This window comes from Dryas octopetala, chromosome 6, assembly GCF_963921425.1.
Source record: "Dryas octopetala chromosome 6, drDryOcto1.1, whole genome shotgun sequence".
In the NCBI taxonomy this organism is placed as follows: Eukaryota; Viridiplantae; Streptophyta; class Magnoliopsida; order Rosales; family Rosaceae; genus Dryas; species Dryas octopetala.
In genome coordinates this window covers 8,403,296-8,423,219 of record NC_141371.1, presented here as the reverse complement: position 1 = coordinate 8,423,219, position 19,924 = coordinate 8,403,296, and the positions used below count along the sequence as shown (strand labels likewise).

Sequence of the window (19,924 nt, the reverse complement as noted above, 5' to 3'; positions counted from 1 at the left end):
CCCGTTGGCTGACCAGGTAGCCAAGGAACTTGCCTGACCGAACCCCAAAGACACATTTGGCTGGGTTCAGCCGCATCTGATACTCCTTCAGGACTCCGAACATGTCTGAGAGGTCCTTGACGTGATCGTCCGCCTTGATGCTTTTGACCAGCATGTCATCCACGTAAACCTCTACGGATTTGCCGATGGATGATCTGAACATGTGGTTGACCAGCCTTTGGTAGGTGGCTCCGGCGTTTTTGAGGCCGAAGGGCATGACCTTGTAGCAGTACATGCCGCGATCAGTTATGAAAGATGTGCCTTCCTGGTCGGACTTGTGCATCAGGATCTGGTTGTATCCAGAGTAGGCGTCCATGAAGCTGAGGAGCTGATGTCCTGCTGTTGCATCGACGAGCTGATCTATTCTGGGCAAGGGAAAACTATCCTTGGGACAAGCCCTGTTCAGATCGGTGAAGTCCACGCACATCCTCCACTTCCCGTTGTTCTTTTTCACCATGACCACGTTGGCAAGCCAGTCGGGGTAGTTGACTTCCCGGATGAACCCGTTGTTTTGTAACTTGGTTACCTCTTCAGCCATGGCGGCGTATCGGACCGGATCGTATGACCTCCTCTTCTGACGGACCGGTTTGCATCCCGGGTCGGTGTTCAGCCTGTGGGTGATCACGTCAGACGATATGCCTGGCATGTCATCGTAAGACCAGGCGAACACTTCCGCGTTGGCACGGAGGAAGTCAACGATGGCAGAACGTTGTTCGGGGCCGATCTGAGTTCCCACTCGGACGAGCCGATCCGGTGTCTCGGCCGAGATCGTCACTTCCTCCCAGGCCTCGGCGGGAAGGGGCCGAGATTCTGGGTTCGGCTCGGAAGTGAAGTCAAATGTTTCCGCCCTCGGCCACCTGCCCGAATCGGCGATGGAGTCAAGCTCCTGCGAGTTCGGCAGCTGACCCTTCTGCTTGATCGAAGCGGCGTAGCACGACCGAGCCGAGCACTGGTCCCCCTGAATGACGATGCAGTCGTCGCCCACCGGACATTTGATGAGGAGGTTGGCGTAATGGACGATGCAGTCAAGGTCGACCAGAGCCGGTCTGCCCAGAATGATGTTGTAGGCTGACGGCCGCTTGACGACAATGAAGTACGTCATGCAGGTCTTCTTGATCGGCCCCTTCCCGAGCGAAAGGGGAAGGTAGATGTGTCCGAGGGGCTGAACCACTTCTCCCCCGAACCCGACCAAGGCAGGTGTATCGGTCTCCAGCTTATCCTCGCCGATGCCCATCTGCGCGAACGCAGAGTGGTAGAGGATGTTGACTGAGCTCCCTCCGTCGACGAAGGAGCGCGCGATGGTTGTCCCGGCGACCTCAGCCACTATGACGACCGGATCATAGTGGGGGAAGATGATCTCGTTTGCCTCGTTTGGCTCAAAGGTGACCGGTGCCCAGTCCTTCCGCTGTCTTTTGGAAGTGCTGGGTTGACCCGCCTGGATCGACAGGGACTCGTGTGCTTGAGCCGCCTGTCTGACATACTCCTTCTGGGATCGGTTCGAGTTCCCCACGAAGGTTGGTCCCCCCCCGATCGATCCGATGGCAGCATCCTGGACCTCGATGGTGTTGGTGGGCTTCTTCGGCGCGGCCTTGGGTACCCTAGGCCCACCGGCCAGGAATTGATTGATCTTACCCGCCCGGGCAAGAGTCTCAATCCCGTCGCGGAGGGCGTAGCAATCACCCGTGACGTGGCCGTGATTGGAATGATATTTGCAGAAGACGCCCTCCTTGATTTTGTCTGGGGGTGGTCCCTTGATCTCCCTTGCGACTGGGAGTTGGTCCTTGACCTTGGAGTAGATTGTCTCCAGACCGGCGTTGAGGGGAGTGTACTCCGTGTACTGGACAAACTTGGGTCCCTTGCCCAGAAGTTGGCGTGGCTCCTCGGTCCTGGTCTTCTTGGATTGGACCTGGGGTTTGGGAGTTGCAACCTCTCCCTCCTTCCTCTTGGCCGAGGTCGGCCTGGGATTCAGGGCCTCCACCTGAGCATCCCACTCCTCAGCCCGCGCCCACTTAGTGGCTTCGGCAGAAAGCTCATCGTAAGTGGAGGGAGGATTCCTCATCAAGTGGGAGCGGAGTCCCCCGGCGTGCAGGCCTTGCATGAGGGCATTCTTAGCTGACCTATCGTCGCAATCGTCGCACTTCGTATATTCGATGTTGAAGCGGATCAGATAGGCCTTGAGGCTCTCCCCCTCCTGCTGCTTGATGAGCGACATATCGTTCAAGTTGTAGAGTCGTTCGGATACAACCCGATATCTCGCCAGGAAGGCCCTCCGGAGGTCGGAGAAGGAGTCGATGGAGTTCGGTTGGAGGGTTCGGAACCAACCCCGAGCCGAGCCCTTCAAGGTCGAAGGGAAGATTCTGCACTTCGTGGCTTCAGATGCCTGGCGGGCCTCCATGGCGTATCTGAAGCTGTCAAGATGGTCGTAGGGATCCTTGGTCCCGTCATACTGATCCATCTTGGGGGGCTTGGTGTCGCGGGAGACCTCAGCATCCATGATTCTGCTGGTGTACGGGAGGGGAAGTTCCTCCCCGTGGTCGGCTCTACCGGTATACCCCCTGGAGACCTCGACATGTCCGAGCCGATCGTGGACGCTTCGGATCTGGTCCTGGACCAAAGTCCGAACAAGATTTTCCACATTGGGCGGGGTCGGCTCGGCCGCATTTTCCCCTGAGCACTCGGCCTGGTTGCCGAGTCTCTCACTCACCGGCTGACGAGTGAGCCTCTCGCTTGCCGGTTGTCGATCCGACATGATCATGGTGGACCCCAGTCGGTCGCTCACTGATCGCCTCCCCGAGTAAGTTCCTGATGGGGAAGGATCCTGACTGGCGATAGGGCCGAGTCTATTCCGAATCGGGCCCCTGGTTTCGGCCGAACCGGCAGGACTGTTGGCCCCCAACCTTGATTGGGCCGGGGGTCGTCGATTTGTATTCGGGTCGGCACGGTCTCCGCCCGAATCCCTGGGGGCACGTTTCCCGAAAGCCGCCTGTTTTTGCTGAAGAAGACGGTGGGCGTTCAGGCATTCAGCCTGTTCGGCCGGGGGCATGTCCTCGAAGCCCGGGAAGACGTGATCCGAGTCCTGCTGATCGGTCTGGTCGTTCGGCTCGGCAGGAGTGCTTTGCCGAGAAGGAGACGGCGAAAGGACCTCCTGCTCGGCTCGGGTCCGGCGTGATCGGAAGCCCGATCCCCCACTATTCTCGAGTTGAGCACGGTGGCGTGCAAGTTCCCCGGCCAGCTCGGCCTGTTTTGCGAGCAGCTCATTATTCTGCTTCAGGAGTGCATTCTCAGCGGCCAGATGTCGCTGACTCTCCTTAAGGAGTTTGTGAGCGGCTCGGATTTTGGAGGAACCTTTGGACTTTGGCGTCCTGGGGAGTTGTGCTCCCCTCGTTTTCTCAGGTGTCTCAGGCTGATGTTGTTCATCATTCTGAGACGCTCCTGAAGAAGAACTGGTGTCCCGAAATATGGTAGTCATGATGACTTGCGTGGAGGAAGAGCTTAGCGTTTGCGGTGATGAACACAACGGCTGAAGTCAGCTTCCCACAGACGGCGCCAATCTGTTGATGCAAATTCTCGTAAGGTAGATGCAACAACTTAGATATGCTGATCTGGCTGATCAAGTGCTTCGCTGGATGATGAAGTGGATGCTGGTTGAGATCTTCCTGTAGACAAAAACAAGATCAAAGGAGATGGACCGGTGTGGTACCAGCCAAACACACTCCGATGATGAAATCAGTGGTGGTGTTTGATGGTGGATGAGGAAGAACAAAGGAAGAACTTGGGAGAATGGGAAGAACAAGGCAAATGTTCTGGGTTATTCTCAGCAAGTTGGGTAGGCTCTTTTTTGGATGGAAATGCAAAGTGTTTAGCGTGTGTATTGATAGATTGCTAGATGCTTCATTTTGTGCATATGTGGTGCCTTATATAGGCAAAGGAAAACTTAATGAATAAGTTACCTGCATGTGAATGAATGGTTGCCAGAGACCCACGCACCTGGTCAGACCTAGTTGCATGCTCAGCTGCTTGCTTCCTCAGCATTGAATGCTGCATTGAATGCAAGGTTGGAAGGTGCAGGCAAACTGTCCAGCAGTCATGAATGCAAGCCTGATATTCTGTCTGTCAGAAGATTGTGTCAGGTGCATTCAAGTGTGGCGGTTCGTCCCATCGTGATCTTCCCGGGAATGGCGGCGGAGAGCCGAGCCGAGCCGATACGAACACATGTTTTCATGTGAAGACACGAAGTCCATGTGTGGTCGGATCGGGCATGGGATTCCAGGCCGAGCCGGTCCCATAGACTGGGGGTCTTTCCGAGCTCTAACTGGTCGACGCCAGAACCCGAAAAGAGGCCATCTCCTGTGCCGAGCCGAGCCGGACCGGGATGATCGTGGGAAGATGGACACTCGATCCCACGGAAGATCATCGGTTCGGCTCGGACCGAACATGGAGGGCCGGCGTGGAGATCCGGTCTGAGCTGGCAGAGGCGATGCCGAGTGGTGATGACGTGGGGGTCAAAGTTTTGACCACTGAGAGTCAAACTCCGAGGTGGATGTTGACCAGCCACGTGTCGAGCTGTGATTGGCTGTTCGGATTGATGTGGATTTTCCCACAAACACTGTATAGCAATTGAATGGAACCTGGAAACATTTCTAAACGTTCTCAATTGTGTATATGGCTGCCCATTGGATGTTACATCAAATAATTTCCTCCCTCTTTTTGAGGTAAATAAATTAAGTTTGCTTTATTTACTTATTGGTTTAAATTGTTCAAACCATCATCCTTTTGGCCATTACATTCCTTTGAAAACACTGTGTTGAGTTTGCAGGGTGCACTTTATTTTGGAGTGGAGATGCTTATCACAAAATGTACAACTTGGTTTTCTAAGGTAGTAGCATCGTCAGAGGTGCCACAACAGATACAATTGGATGATTTGATTTCTATTTGGAGCTTTGGTTTAGAGCATGGTCAGAAACTATCTGATATTTATACTAGTGAACTCATGTTTGATGTTAGCTTCATGGTTTCCAGTCTAATAGATGAAATTGGAATACATTGCAGCCCGTGATTTTCTTCCAGAATTATGTGCGAGCTATCTTGCAAGAAATTTCGTATGTTCCCAACTTATATTTAGCTTCTGTGCTGCCTCTTTGTGCCCAAATTTTTCATGGTATTGACTTCTGCACAATCAGATTGTATGTTAAAAATATAACTATGCTTGAATATTAATTCACGTAGAGGCGGGTTATAGGTACAGATCGATGCGATCAGGAGTAGACAATTTTATTTCAGTATGATGTCACATTTAGCTGATAGGAGTTGGGTTTTCTCTTGATTACTGATGTTTGCGTTTAGGCCTAATATATCATGCCTGGTCTATAAAAAATAAGAGGGTTCTGTTGGAGACGGCTAGGAAATGAGAAGGATATAAGGGTTGAAGGAAGCCCAAAAGGGACATGGGTAGAGCCGTAGAGGCAATGAGAACTGACATGATTACTGAGGATGGACTAAACTGAAACAGATGCTTCCATATATTTCCTTACAGATCAGGTTGTTGCTAATGGTTGAATGAGATATTTTTTTCACTGAAGTTACATCAGATCCTAGGGATTCGAATATTGATAGGCTTATGAATTCTGTGCTTGGTGTGATATTTTTTTGTCACTGTGCTCAACCTACTCACTAATTGAAGCTGACAGATTATGGTTTGTTTTTCCAGATGTGGGCCATATCTATGAATTGTTTTGTATCTATTCCATATGACTTATTACAATCTTGTGTAAAGCACATGAATTTGACAGTAGACAGGTTAGTTTTCCTTTGAATAGCCTTGTTCAATTTTAATTTCCTGTAAGACATCCTGGCACTCTGATAGGCTCTTAGTGGTCTTTTACAGTGAGATGTATCTTTCTGATGGACTTTTAGTTTGGCTCGATGCTAACACGGAACGGATGGAAGGCTTGAGCAGAAATGAAGATGACTGCCCTGGAATTTTAAAAGAGGTACAGATTGAAAATGTTTCAGTCCTGGGAAAGGTGACTTGTTTACCTAGGATCTCTTACTTCCAATTGCTACATTATAGGCCATGACCTAACATGACTCCATATTAGTTATAGAAAAAGATACACCATATTTGACAGACGATTAGTAATAGGAAGGAAATGCCTTAAACCTTCAAGATGAAAATTACCGAAGAGTGAGTAACTATATCATCTTAACAACTTGACCGCTCAAACTTTTTAGTTCACTTAATGGCTGCTTAGCATTATATTTCCATATGAACCAAACTCTACCTATTATGTCTCTTAACATAATGTGGGCAGCAAGATATGATGTGACATTCACAAGTATGTGGACATAGGGACGACAAAGTTAATTATAAGTCTATATGAACCATGTAAAGGGTTATTTACTGTGATTTACAGTATTATAGAAGTTCATTAGTAATGCTACCAAATTGATCCCTCAGATGCTTTGGAAACAAATACGTTTGGTATTTTAATCGCTGCTGTATCTGTCCATGATTAAATTAAGCATAAAAATTACTTCATCTGTATTTGCACCTTGAACTTCTTTCTGCATATTTCCTGTAAATTTGCTTTTTTAACTTTATATATTAAGTAAAATCCATAGTAACAGGGCGACTAATTTTTTTTTTTTAACATTAAGATCTTAATTTTGCTAATTTTAAGTATGCATAAACCAAAAATCTGAAATAGTATTCTGGGTTGCTCTATGTATGTCTTATCAGGCAATATTATCTGTCAAATCTTTAGTAAGTTACTTTCAATTGAATCATCTATTATTGTTGTTGAACAGATCCGTATAAGCCTTTTGCCGCTGTGGTTTGCTGCAGGTATGCTTAATTTTATGGTGTTATACATAGAGCACTGATAGATACTTTTTTCTTTTTCATATCCATTAATTACATAAATTGATTGGGATATTTTTTCAGCAAAAAGGCGTTCTTGTCAATTTTCTAAGTTTGCTGATGAGAGCATTAATTCAATTTTCAGACTACTGAAAATTCCATCCACTGGCTCAATAGATGCCTTCGGAGATGGACACTTGCATGATTTAAGCATTCGGCTGACAAAATTTTCTAAGGTATTCCTGTCACTCTCTCTATAAGGACCTCAGAAGGCTATCTGGTAAATTTGTTTGGTTGAGGGTTCATATGATTGAAGATGCATGCAATGGAAAAAATAGCATTTGGGGTGTTTCCCTGTCTTATCATGTGCATATGCATCGTTTCCTGAAACCTACATTTGGGAGGGGAGTAACAGATGTGAGTTTTTTTTTTTTTGAATTTCCATCTCCACTTGTCGTTGATGTTATCTCTCTCTTTCTGGGTTCAGTGGTACAAAAGGTTATAAAAAGCTGTTTCAGATAAAATTTTCTCAAAAGCCAAATAGGTATTGTTCATATGAAGGCAGTAGCGCTGAGTACTGTACACAAAATAGTTAAGGGAGAGTTATATGGGTGTATCAAGTTCCATAATGCAATATAAAGACTAAGCAAAATTTGAAATTTATTAAGAAAAAGGATAGACATATTCTATGTGCTTATTGTGAAACTATTGATTTATTAAATACAGAGATAAATCATAGATCCTTGCGGTATATAGTTTCCTAATATTTTTGGAAGACAGTTTGTTTTGATATCCAATGTAACCTGCCTAAATAAGGGTCCAACTGCCCAATGCTCATGATTGTATCATTATCTTTTCTCTTTGTGCAGAAGGTAAACCTTTCAAGTTGCCCACAGATAACATCAGCAATGCTACTTTTGTCTTTGCTTCCTTCTTCACACAGTATGGGCTCCACATTAAGGAGTATTAAGCTTGAACGTCTTGACAAAGATCAATGTTCAGCATTACTGAAATCGTTGCCAACTTCGTCTTTTGAAGCAGTACAAGAAGTGGATATTTCCAAGTGTCCGAGGCTACATCTTGAAACTGCCATTGAGTGCTTCTGCAAATCATTTCCATCTTTAAAAACACTGAAGGCAGCTTTTCTTTTGAACTTAAAGACAAACACCTTGCGTCAACTGGTGCGGAAATGCCCAATGATCTGTGAAGTTGACTTAACTGTTGATACTAGTCCAATTATTTCATCAAAAGTGTCCATTGTATCCTCAAGTCCAGCTATAACACCACAACTATCAAATTTGTCCTTAAATGTTGGGGATAGTCATCTGTATAAGACTGGTTTTTACAAGTTTGGACTGTCACTAGCAAAGCTCACACTGGAGGGCCGAAGCGATCTCTGTGGTGAGATAGTTTTCAATATGTTTTTCACATGTGCTGTAGAATAGAGTCACTAATGCTCCATACCTCCAAAACATAGTTTGGAATACCTCTGTGATGGGATTGGCAGTGGCATGCTCATTTGTTAAACTTGTGGACAAAGTTAGTGGGAAAAATTCGCCATTTTATTGCATATAGGGCATGAGAGTGTTGTAGAGTTCATAAAAAGGAAATTTTTGCACATCTATGGCATGCAATTGATGACAGCATTTCACATGCATATGTTAATGTCCTGGTCTAGGGATGTTTAAAATGTTTTATGCTGATGTTTGAATGCCTTGCAATGAAAAGTATCTAATTATTCGATTTCTTATTTAACAACTTTTGCATGAAATTTAACTGGCCCAGGAAAGGTTCGATATAGTGAATGCACAGTTTCACAAACATGCAACTCATAATTGTGCAATATTTGTTTATCCTTTTTTTATGGGTGTCACCTTTTGCATCATTGATTGCCTCGCTAACTCTTCCTTATAATTTATTTCAGATTCAGACCTCCAGCATATCTCCAAATTCTGTGTCTCCTTACAATACCTAAACCTCAAAGGGTGTATTTCATTAACTGACATTGGCATAGCTACTCTTCTACATGAATGTATTAAGCTGCATTCAGTTTTAGTTTGTGATACTTCTTTTGGGATAAATTCAGTTTCTGCTCTTTGCTCTAGCTCTTCCAATTATACTGCTGTCCAACATATTGAAAATAAGCATTTGGATTCCCTGGCACTTAATCTTCAAACACTTCACATGGGTGGCTGCAAGTGTAAGTGTCTTTCCCTTATTGTTCTTCTTTTCGAATCAACATTCTCATTCTCTTCTATTCGGAAAAATGGTGCCAAAGGGCACAAATAGAGTTATATATTTTAGTTGAATATGTTTCCATTTTGTATGTTTTTTTCTTTTGTCAGGCAGAAATTTGAGGGTTTTTTTTTATTGATTAATTTATACTTTTTGAGAATTGAGATAATAGCACTTGTGTTTTCAGTTGCAAATAGTTGTTTTTAGGCACCATTATCCATATAGTTCACAGTGAAATGTGTATATAGCTTCTCTGCCCACTACTTTTGCTTCCATATACAACAAATAAAACCTGAGAGAAGTCACATTTTCTAAGTGTGGGAAGTCCTTGGGATGTTGCTTGACAAAGCATTAACTTAACTACACTTTCTATTGGGTACTTCAGGTTAGTAATATATATCCCCCTTCCTTCTTTGCATTTCTGCTATCTGTGGGTCCATAATCTGTTATAATAGGAACTAATGTTTGTCACCATTGACCAGTTGGATGATGATTTGACAAAAGTTAGGACCTAAGTTGTAAATTGGCTCAAATGGTTGATGTAACAAATCCAGTCAGTTGAGAATCATGGTTTCTAAGTTGATTGAATTACATTTCCTTGTCTATATTAAAAAAAAAAAGGACTTAGGCCTAAAGGTCATGGGACCACTTGTATGATCAATCACTTTTTTTCTCAGGTGTTGACGAAACATCTCTTCTAAAGCTTACGTCTCAAATGCAAAAGCTGAAGACTCTTTGCTTGCATGATACTCACCTTAGTGATGGTGCTCTATATATTTTCAGAGGTTCTTCCTTGGAGATGCTTGATGTTTCTAATACTAAGGTGGGTCATCAAGTTTATCGGAACATCTCCCCCCCCCCCCCCCCCCCCTCCCAAAAAAACAAAAACAGAAAGAAAGAAAGGGAAAATAGAAAAGTAGCATCGGTTTTTGGCATATAAGTCTGTTGGAAAATACTGGTCCAAATAATGAGCCAACAGATCTCCTTTTTGTCACTATACTTTTCAATGGTTCACTGGTTCACGGCTGACTAAACAAAAACAGGCAAAATCATGTGTCCCTATTGTCATGCAACCATAGTAATTATGTGCCTGTAAAATTTCAGGTTTCCACAGCTGCTTTAGCTCATCTAGTCAGTGGAAATCCAGGCTTGAAGTGTTTGAAAGCGAGGGGCTGTAGAAATTTGTCTCAACAGGAAAGTGACGCTCAAAAGGGAGAATTTTCTTCCTCCTATTCTTCCAGAGAACTGCATAATGAAATAGGAAGAAACTGCATATTGGAAGAAATTGAACTTGGATGGGGATTTTCTTACTCCTCTTTTGAAGCTCTGGAGCCTGCAATCACATCATTGAGGAAAATAACAGTGGGCTTAGGTGGATCATTAGGTGAAGGTGCACTGAGAAAACTACCAACTATTTGTCCTCTGCTAGAGTCTATTATTCTTTACTTTCAGGTATACTTATTAGTGGAATTTTTGATAATTTTAGGCAACACCTGTGGTGTCCCCTTTGGTTTGTACTGTTATACATGCATTAGCTGTCATATCAGAAATATAAAATGCTCATTTGTTTTTGGGATAAGTGTTTTAATAGTTTGAATTTTGCAAGAGATACACTTTCTCTATAGATCTTCATGAACTTTGTACTTTCTTGGATTCTTGATTATGGTCTGTCAAGAAATCTTGTTGAGGAGGTTGCATTAAGACCCTATTCATGTATTTGCTTCAGAAACTCGTCAGATAAAATCTTATGTGATCAGATTAGTATGAGTTAACTGATGTCACCTTGGGTATCTCCATGCAGTTTTGGTGCTATTACTTGGTCACTCTTGGATTCAATCTATTAGCAGTCTATTTCCTTTCTTTTAATGTCAAAATATATGTTGCTCTTGCATCAAAACCTACATATAAATATGAAATATTTTGTCATTTGACCAAAGATTTCATTTCTTTACAGGTAATATCTGATAGCATCATTTTGAACATTATGGAAAACCTGAAGAACTTGCTAGAGTTGGCTTTGTGTCACTGTCTTGGTGATATATGTATTTTAAGTTTCAAGTTTTCTATGCCAAACCTGAGGAAGTTGAAGCTTGAGCGAGTGACCCCTTGGATGACCAACACCGATTTGGTTATTCTTACTCAAAGCTGTGCAAATCTGGTTGAGCTTTCATTGCTAGGGTGTAGACTTCTTAATTCAGGTTAGGAGTTATTTATTTCAAAGGGTATTGTTTAAACTTGCCTTATATTAGATGTAGCACATAGACATTTCCTCGTTCATATCTAAGTCATGGTCCAATATCTCAATAACAAGGAGTCCGTAAGTGTGTGACCTGTTATTGGTTTCTTTGCAGTGCATTACAGGGATTTCTTTTCCTTGTCTCATCTGTGTGTGGATGTACCTCTGGAGCAGTTGAAAATAATAGCCACTCTTTTTGAGTTAGAGGAAGATATTTGATAAGCCATTTTACCTTGTTGTTCTGTCTTCCTTGCAGAGTCTCAACTGATAATCTTGCATGGATGGCCAGGCTTGGTTTCTATCCATCTCGAGGTTTGCCATTTTCAAATTTATTATTGCTTGTTTCCAATTTCTTTTGGTTCTTCAATATGCTTCATGATAATAAGTGGAAGCATGACTTATATATTAGTTCCAATATATAATTTTGTTCGTCTGTGTGGAATTACATGGAGCAAGGATTATATGCGAATTGGGCATGCTGCCTTCTTCTCCTTCTTGCCCTGCTTGAGTTATGAAAATGTGAAGAGAATGTATACATAACTCTTATTATGACTGAGTTAGGAAATATGAAACTAATTGTATATATTACTCGAAAGACATGGGGCCTAAGAAAACCTGACATTCAACATTCATTTCTTGTTCTGTGAGTTAAGTGCTTCTTGGTTTTTAGCCAATATACATGCTATGTGTCGATGAATAATTTATTTGACACATCTGGTCCTTGCACTACTTTTATCATGAAAGCTTTATTATGTTTAGGTGCTCATTCATGTTTACAAATGTGATCAATGTTGTTGTTTAGGAATGTGGACAAGTCACAACAGAGGGGGTTTCTTCTCTTCTTGGCTGTAAAGCTCTTGAAGATCTCTTGCTGCGTCATAATGTGAGATTTTAATGAATGTTTCCTTTCAACTTGCTTTCACATCTTATCGATTATCGAATGGATAAACCTTATTGTTGTGCTGGCACTAATCTACTTTCACAATTTGAACATGCATTCCAATAATATAATGATTGCTTGTCTTTTTGGTGCTGGATTAATCTACATTATACAGGGTCCTGGGATAGGAAGAAGCTTTATTTTCGAGGCTGCTTCAGAGGTAATATTAAAAATGTAGCACCAAGTTCTTGTTTTCAGTTAGAGGAATCAAGTTTAACAGGCAATATACTAATATCAACTGCCTGTCATGTTGACTTCAGTTGCCAATGCTGAGGAAAGTATCGTTAGATTTGTGTGATGCAAGTGAAGGTGATTTTGATATTCCAGATGTAAGTTAAGAAATCTCTCTCTCTCTCTCTCTCTCTCTCTCTCTCTCTCTCTCTCTCTCTCTCTCACATAAGGTCTAATCCATTTTATTTGCCATAGCATGCTGACAGGTATTTCTTAAGTACTGTGAAGATAGCAAGATGTAAGTCTGAGAAGTATGGACTGGACGTTTCATTTGTCGAGGCTCGTAGGAGGTCAGTGCACAAAGAAACACTTGTACTGGTATGGAACAGCAAAACTGTCGTTAGAACAGTGGTGAAGGAAAGACTGTAAAAACTGATCAAAGGTGAGATGGGGATTCAAGCAGATTGATATGTAAAGATGTCCAGACATCCCAAAAGCCTTTTGTTTTTTTTCTTTTCCCCTTCGTTTGGGAGCCAGCAGAATTTGGATTTTATTCTATTATCCGCGTTCCATTGACTCCCTAGGAAAATCCCACCGTATGAAGCCACCGTCGAGTATAGTGTAGCAGTTGAGTGAAAGAGGCTTATAGGGGTCACCACTCCCCGTTCTACAATCAACTCGAAACACTCTATGGATAGTAACGGAAACAGGTAGTTTCCAATTTACCCCAAGCTAAAAGTAGCCCTCGTGAATCCGTTAACCGGCCATAGAGTAACCAATGCCGTTATGGGGGTGACGGGTGAGTGGTGGCAGTGTGGTGGAAGTGGAACAATTGTTGTATGCTGTGCATTATTGTAAAAGTAAAACTTGTGATAAATTATTTTTGCATTTTAATATCAGGCGACCGAATGTTCTGCCAATATCTGCAGCAACAAAACAAACAGAGTTTTGTAAATAATTGAGATTCAAAGTAGATTTCAAATTTTTTTTCAAAAAAGAAAAAAATAATGTGGAGCTAGATATAAACAAATAACATATTGTCATATCAAGTTAAGAATTAAGAGCATTATGATAATAGTTGGTGTGTCTAATTTACAGATAATTATTGTGTGTAATAGTTACTACAAGTTGATCTGGTGTTATAACACGTAGACACCTGTTAATACAATCATGAATTCATAACACTGTGTCAGCACTCCAGCAGGATAACTTTTCCGATGGATAAGGAAAGAATGGGTGGGGTTTAATCCAAAAGTCGGTAAAATTTATGGTTAAATGAGGAAAAGCGGTTAATAGAAATTTCTAGTAAATTCTGAAATTCCTAAATTGAAATCTATTTTACGCGGCAAAAATTAATAGGTGTATCTAAGTGGTATAATTAATTCAAAGGAGACTAGAGTCTAATTTATTTTATAAATTTTTATTAAATTAAAAATTGATAGTGATTTAGAATTTTTAATTAAGTCATTTTTTTTTTTACGTTTTTATGTTATGTTTTAATTTTAAAATTTTGAGCGGTAATTTCTACAAAATTTACTCTACACCTTAAAAAAAGAAATATTTTTTAAATATAAAGAAATACCTTTCAAATCATAGAATGATTTTATTATAAATTAAAAAAAATTTCTTATAAATTTTAAAATATTTTCGATGTTCATTTAAAAATTACTTTTTTAAAAAACTTTAAGTCTAATAATTTTTTTATTATTAAAAAATATATTTATATTAATAATATGTATCCATTTTATAATACGATTGGATTAATTACAGTGTATAGTTACACGTAATAATTTCTCCTAACCACCCTCTTCTCCCTCTGTTTTGTAGCTGTGCCCTGCCTCTCTTCTCGCCGCAGCGCCGTCGCCACCGCATCCTTCCCTCCTTTCATCTCCATCAGGTACTCAAACGCAACTATTTCTAAATCCATTTTTTGGATTTTGGATTTTGGATTTTGGATTTTGGATTTTGTGTTTTTTCTCTTTTAGGTGGTTTCAATTTGCTAAAATATCCGAATTCAGAATAAAAGGTTTATTAGTTTCAGATTGTGTGTTTGTCTTATTAATCACTGTCTGGAAGAGCGATTTTCCATGCTACTGATCAAAATATGTGGTCTAGGAATTTAGTCCATGGAACCCAACTGTTGCAGGTCTCATGCTTTAAACTATCGCGTTATGTTGGTTGTGAAGACTGGAGCAACTTCTGAAATAACTTATTTTAAGTTATTGGGTTCAATTTTTTTTTTTCAAGTTAATGATTAATTGAAGACTATCTTAATTTAAAAACTTGAATTTTATAGTTTTTTAGCTGAATCAAAATGTCAGACTGTGTTTGTGTTTAGTTAATGATTATGGCATAATATGGAAGAAATAAAGATAGTGGCATAGTGGCATACATTCTTATTAGCTTGGCACTTTCAAACTATGGGTCTTCATGATGTCGTTGAGGATGATGTTTGGCTTAATTAATGCAATTATACTACTAACTTAGATGGGGTGATTGTATATTTATGTTAAAATATGAACTTAAGTAATGTAAGATGGGGATTTTTTTCTTTTCAAAAAATTAAGAGGGTTGATTATATATTGGTGTTAAAAATTAATATGAAGTTATGCTTTTGTGCTAACTTTCTTGGAATAATTGCATAATGTGTAATTATTCTTTCTTTCATTTGATAAAAATTATTAAGATATAAATAAAAAATTTATATAACAAAAACTATTTTTTAATTTTATTTAAAAATTTCAAAAAAAGTAAATGCAGTCTAGTTTGATGTTGCATCAAACAGCAGAACTTATCCAGCCTCTTAGTTTGGTGCAACATCAAATGCGCAATAGGACTTTGAACTTTATAATACGGTGTAGTTGAATACAATACAGTACTCTCCGATTGAAAGTAGAGTTGGATAGGTTCATGGTGTTTTCATTATCTATGATTTCCCCTGATGAAAATAAATGTTTCTTAAAACAATAAGTAGATGAAAATGGAATGTATTCTTTGAAACAGCTGCTTTCCTCATTGTTGCTACTGCTGCTGCTGATGATCGTTTATAACTAATAGTAAAGGTGTTTTGATCATTTTCTTTGTATTGAATAGTTTTTCTGATTAAATTATTGTTGTATTTTCATATATCTGAGACATCTTTTTAATTTTTTGTGGGAAGAATATGTTGTTTGACCGTTGATGTAGGACAACTTTAGGGTCAAAATTTAGGATATTTCTAATTTTATGGTTTCCTTTTTCAGTTAGGATTAGTATTAGTTTCCTAGTAGGACGAGTTTCCCTTATATGTTTCCTAGTAGGAATAGGGTTTGAAATTAGTTTCCTTTGTTAATTAGGCTTTCCCTTCTATTTTTCCTAGCTAGAGTAGGGTTTGATGCCTATATATAGGCATAGTTGCTGTGTATTTGATAATCTGTCAATCTTTTAATAAAACTTTGAGACTTTTCTCAATCTGGTGGATTCCAGTGTTCTTGTTTTGGGTTTAGACGTTTGTCTACACCTTGGTTCTTGTTTCTTGCTGCTTCAAACGTTGATAGCCTTTGAAATTTCCAAACAATTTATTCATTATATATTGCCACTGATACCAGGTAGAAAATGCCTAAGGTAAAGACTAACCGAGTCAACTACCCAGAAGGATGGGAACTGATTGAGCCTACTCTTCGTGAACTCCAAGCAAAGATGAGAGAAGGTTGGTATCTTCCATGTATTTATTACATTGTTCACTTTAATATGTTTAAGAACCCATCCACAACCCCCTCCCCCTTTACTCACACACACACACAAAAGAAAAAAAAACTAATGTATATTCCCTTTATCTTCTGGACAGCTGAGAATGATACTCATGATGGTAAGAGAAAATGTGAGGCCTTGTGGCCTATTTTCAAAATAGCACATCAAATGAGCCGCTACATTTTTGACCTTTACCATCAGAGAAATGAAATATCCAAGGAATTGTACGAGTTCTGCCTGGACCAAGGCTATGCTGACCGCAATCTAATTGCAAAGTGGAAGAAGGTTTGTCTCAGAAGCTCTTCTATCTTGAATTTTTTATTTGCTACTATTCTGTGTTTTTACCTTGCCTGGTTATGATTTGGAACTTTAGTAGTTAATCAGGAAAAACCTATAAATAAGGTTCAAAGAACATATGCATGAAAAAATATAATATAAGAGAATGGGGACAAACATAGCATGCTAGAAAATTAGCAAATGTAAGGAAGATACATAGGCATGGGACACATGTATGATATGGCATGAATATGCCTACTCAACAAACTTTTGAGAAGGTTCATGGAAGACTCAGGACTTGGGGGAGTGTGATGTGGATAAAAGTCAATATGAGAGGTCTTGTACATGGATTGAACTCATTTTTGAAGTTCTCATACTACATGCTTTGGAAGTGCATTTTTATTTTTTATATTAGGATGTTTAAGGAACCTCTGTACCATTTATTTGCAGGTTGTTATGGATATCAGTTACTTTAATTAGGATGTTGAGAAAATAAAGAAAATATGCCAACAAGCACATGTACCTTGCTGTCCATTTATCTAAGTCTATTACATTGTTTCTCAACTCTAAATCAATCGCATATGGTTTGTGTTTGTCTTGCAGCCTGGTTATGAACGCCTCTGCTGTTTAAGATGCATGCAGCCTCGGGATCACAACTTTGCCACCACATGCGTCTGCCGAGTGCCCAAGCATCTGAGGGAGGAGAAGGTTATAGAGTGTGTGCATTGTGGCTGTAGGGGCTGTGCCAGTGGAGATTGATCAGTTGTATCTTCTGCAAATTGTAATAGTAGATGGCTGGGCCAGATTATCCTTGGTACATGTATTGCTGGAATTTGTAACCTTCAGCTGACCTTGATCTTCCTGAAGCTGGACCCTTTGCAAATGTATCAGTAAACATGTCTCTGATGTTGCAAATGAATCGTTGTCATATTTTAACCAACTGCAACTTGAAAGCTAGAAGAAAGCATATTTGGGACTTCAAAGTTCTCCATCGTTGGGTTTAAAGTGTTTCTCACCATTTTTTGTTTTACAAATTTGGGGCTTCTTGGCAGTGCTTTTAGAAGGGCTAAAACCGCTTTCAAATAATTATAAGTGTTTTTGCTTGTATTTTGTAAAAAATGTTAAAAGCATTTTTGAGTGATATAAGCATTTATGCTTTTGTTAGAAACATATAAATCAGGGAAGACAAAAGAAAAATAGAGAAAAGCCTGTGTGGGACCCACAAACATTTGTGAGTTGTAGTGGGACCCCCAAACATTTGTTGGTTATTGGACCCATGAAGTAATTTACAAGCTACTTCTAAATTGGGCTCTTGTAGGGGCCGCCAGTGTTTCCAAATTCTAGCCCAATGGAAGAGCCTAATAAATTGGGCTTTTTCTTGTCCCGCACAAAGGAAAAAGAGGGAACAAAATTGACATGTCATGACTGGCCCTACAATTTGAGTCCGACTCTGCTGAAATGTCCCAAAAACATGCTTCTCCAATAGAAAAATTATTGGGTATATCCGATACATTATTACGTGGTGTAACTAATTTATATTAGTAGAATATAATATTAATAACATACACTCATATTATAATTATGACACGTTAAATTTGTTACATCATATAACGGTGTATCAGATATACAAAATAATTTCTCATCTTAGGCCATCCACAGTGGTGAGAGTGAGAGTGAGAGTAAGACATAGCCTGAAAAGTGATTTTTTGGCCTGAAAAGTGATTTTTTGTCCTGAGAGTGAGAGTGATATGTGCTGAAGCTACAGTGGTGCTGAGAGTAAGAGCTGAGAGTAATGTAATTGTATATAATTAAATTAAGCCTAAGTTAGATTAAGTTATAATTAAGTTATAATTTATAGTTTAAATATTTATAAAAATTATACCATTAGTTTTATTTTAAAGAGATCTTTAATATAAGGTCAATATTGACTATATTTGAATTTATAATTTTATTACCTAAAATATAAATTCTATATTTTGTCTCCACCAATACCTTTATTTCATTTCACCAACATAAAACAAGAAAATTTAAGACAAACATAAATAAACATAAACAAATAAAACAAAAAACAATCACAAACAAACACAAACAAACACAAAACGACAGCCACAAACACAAACACAAACACAAACAAACACACAATGGTATTGGAGACATCTTCAACATTTCGGCGTTCATCGCCGGCGTCGGCGTTGTGCTTGGCCACGACTTCCTTCTCGCGTCCAAAGGTGCTGGACCAAATCATTCTTCAGTTGCCGGTGGAGTGTTGTTGACCGTATCAACCTAACCCGAGAAAGCCGTTGCTCTAAAAGAATTGGCTGATAACTTTGGCCTCCATCATATGGTTCAGTGTCATACCGTGCCACAGCCCGGGAGATTCTTTCCTGAACGTGGTCAATGTCATCGTCCGATTCATCGTCCTCGTCCTCTGGACGCTCGTCCTCAATGATCATGTTGTGCAAAATTATGCATGTCTTCATAATATAGCCCAGATAATTGGCTTTCCATCCTCTGGCGGGCTTTTTTAGAATCTCTCATCTAGCCCTCAGAATCCCGAACGCCCTCTCGACATCTTTCCGGTAGGACTCTTGATATCTTGCAAATAGCTGACTTGCCTCTCCTACCGGATTCGTTATTGTTTGTATAAGCGTGGCCCATTTGGGATAGATCCGATCCGCTAGATAATACCCCATTGTGTAGTCATTGCCATTAACCTTATACTTGATCTGATGGTTTCGCATCTGCTCCTCATCATCAAAAAGGTGTGAGCCATCCAATACGTTGATGTCATTGTTGCTCTCTGAAAAACCAAAATTGGCATGCCAAATCCACGTGTCGTACCCGGCAACGGCCTCTAATATCACAGTTGGGGTGTGATAATGGCCTTGATATGCCCCTTGTTGTCCTACTGGGCAATTTTTCCATTCCCAATGCATGCAATCCAGACTCCCTATCATACCTGGGAATCCTCTTTTTTTAGCCTTACGCAATAGCCGTTGGAGATCAGCCACTGTTGGTGTGCGGAGGCATTCCGCTCCGTACACCTCCGGAATAACTCTTATGAACTTCTTGAATGACTCCAGCACTGTGGTTTGGGCAATTTGGAAGCCCTCGTCTGGGGCATCAGCCGAGTACCCAGCGGAGAGCATTCTCATGACCGAAGTCAGCTTTTGCTCTGGCGTACAGCCCCATCTTCCAGTAGCGTCTTGTCTTTGTTGGAAGTAGATATCTTTGTTGCACACATCTTGCATCATCTTTAAGAATAGTGATTTCTTCATCCGATAGCGTCGTCGGAACATCTCTTCAGTATATCTTGCTCCAGGGTCGAAATAGTTGCTCATAATAAGACCATGGCCTAGTTGTCGGTCTCGAGGGATATATCGTCGTGGTTGGGATGTGCCTCCATGTATTGGCCTTCTTTCACTTCATTGTGTATGTC

General features: G+C 40.7%; 3 protein-coding genes across 3 annotated transcripts; 2 read left to right on the top strand and 1 right to left on the bottom strand.

The window, feature by feature from the left end:
• Nucleotides 1–4,650: 4,650 nt before the first annotated feature.
• Nucleotides 4,651–13,494, top strand: LOC147281992 (ubiquitin-protein ligase). Its single transcript, XM_086247981.1, has 17 exons — nucleotides 4,651–4,751; nucleotides 4,856–4,994; nucleotides 5,089–5,138; nucleotides 5,747–5,835; nucleotides 5,924–6,029; nucleotides 6,847–6,883; nucleotides 6,983–7,134; nucleotides 7,768–8,299; nucleotides 8,823–9,098; nucleotides 9,811–9,956; nucleotides 10,238–10,585; nucleotides 11,088–11,331; nucleotides 11,626–11,681; nucleotides 12,172–12,252; nucleotides 12,425–12,469; nucleotides 12,570–12,638; nucleotides 12,736–13,494. Exons 2-17 carry the CDS (start codon nucleotides 4,880–4,882, stop codon nucleotides 12,907–12,909), a joined length of 2,520 nt encoding a protein of 839 aa, XP_086104107.1. The 5' UTR covers nucleotides 4,651–4,751; nucleotides 4,856–4,879; the 3' UTR covers nucleotides 12,910–13,494.
• A 749-nt stretch (nucleotides 13,495–14,243) lies between these two features.
• LOC147281991 (protein BUD31 homolog 1-like) lies at nucleotides 14,244–17,488 on the top strand. The gene is made up of 4 exons (XM_086248693.1): nucleotides 14,244–14,377; nucleotides 16,068–16,168; nucleotides 16,307–16,494; nucleotides 17,089–17,488. The coding sequence occupies exons 2-4, from the start codon at nucleotides 16,075–16,077 to the stop codon at nucleotides 17,242–17,244; spliced, it is 438 nt and encodes a 145-aa protein (XP_086104819.1). The 5' UTR covers nucleotides 14,244–14,377; nucleotides 16,068–16,074; the 3' UTR covers nucleotides 17,245–17,488.
• A 1,531-nt stretch (nucleotides 17,489–19,019) lies between these two features.
• Nucleotides 19,020–19,826, bottom strand: LOC147281990 (uncharacterized). Its single transcript, XM_086248149.1, has one exon. It carries the CDS (start codon nucleotides 19,824–19,826, stop codon nucleotides 19,020–19,022), a length of 807 nt encoding a protein of 268 aa, XP_086104275.1.
• Nucleotides 19,827–19,924: the final 98 nt, after the last annotated feature.

Coding starts and splice junctions, on each gene's coding strand:
- LOC147281992 (XM_086247981.1), top strand. CDS start 4,880: ATGCTTATCACAAAATGTACAACTTGGTTTTCTAAGGTAGTAGCATCG. Junction 10,586..11,087: donor CTATTATTCTTTACTTTCAG/GTATACTTATTA, acceptor ATTTCTTTACAG/GTAATATCTGATAGCATCAT. Junction 11,682..12,171: donor TGGTTTCTATCCATCTCGAG/GTTTGCCATTTT, acceptor GTTGTTGTTTAG/GAATGTGGACAAGTCACAAC.
- LOC147281991 (XM_086248693.1), top strand. CDS start 16,075: ATGCCTAAGGTAAAGACTAACCGAGTCAACTACCCAGAAGGATGGGAA. Junction 16,169..16,306: donor CCAAGCAAAGATGAGAGAAG/GTTGGTATCTTC, acceptor TCTTCTGGACAG/CTGAGAATGATACTCATGAT. Junction 16,495..17,088: donor TAATTGCAAAGTGGAAGAAG/GTTTGTCTCAGA, acceptor TTTGTCTTGCAG/CCTGGTTATGAACGCCTCTG.
- LOC147281990 (XM_086248149.1), bottom strand. CDS start 19,826: ATGAGCAACTATTTCGACCCTGGAGCAAGATATACTGAAGAGATGTTC.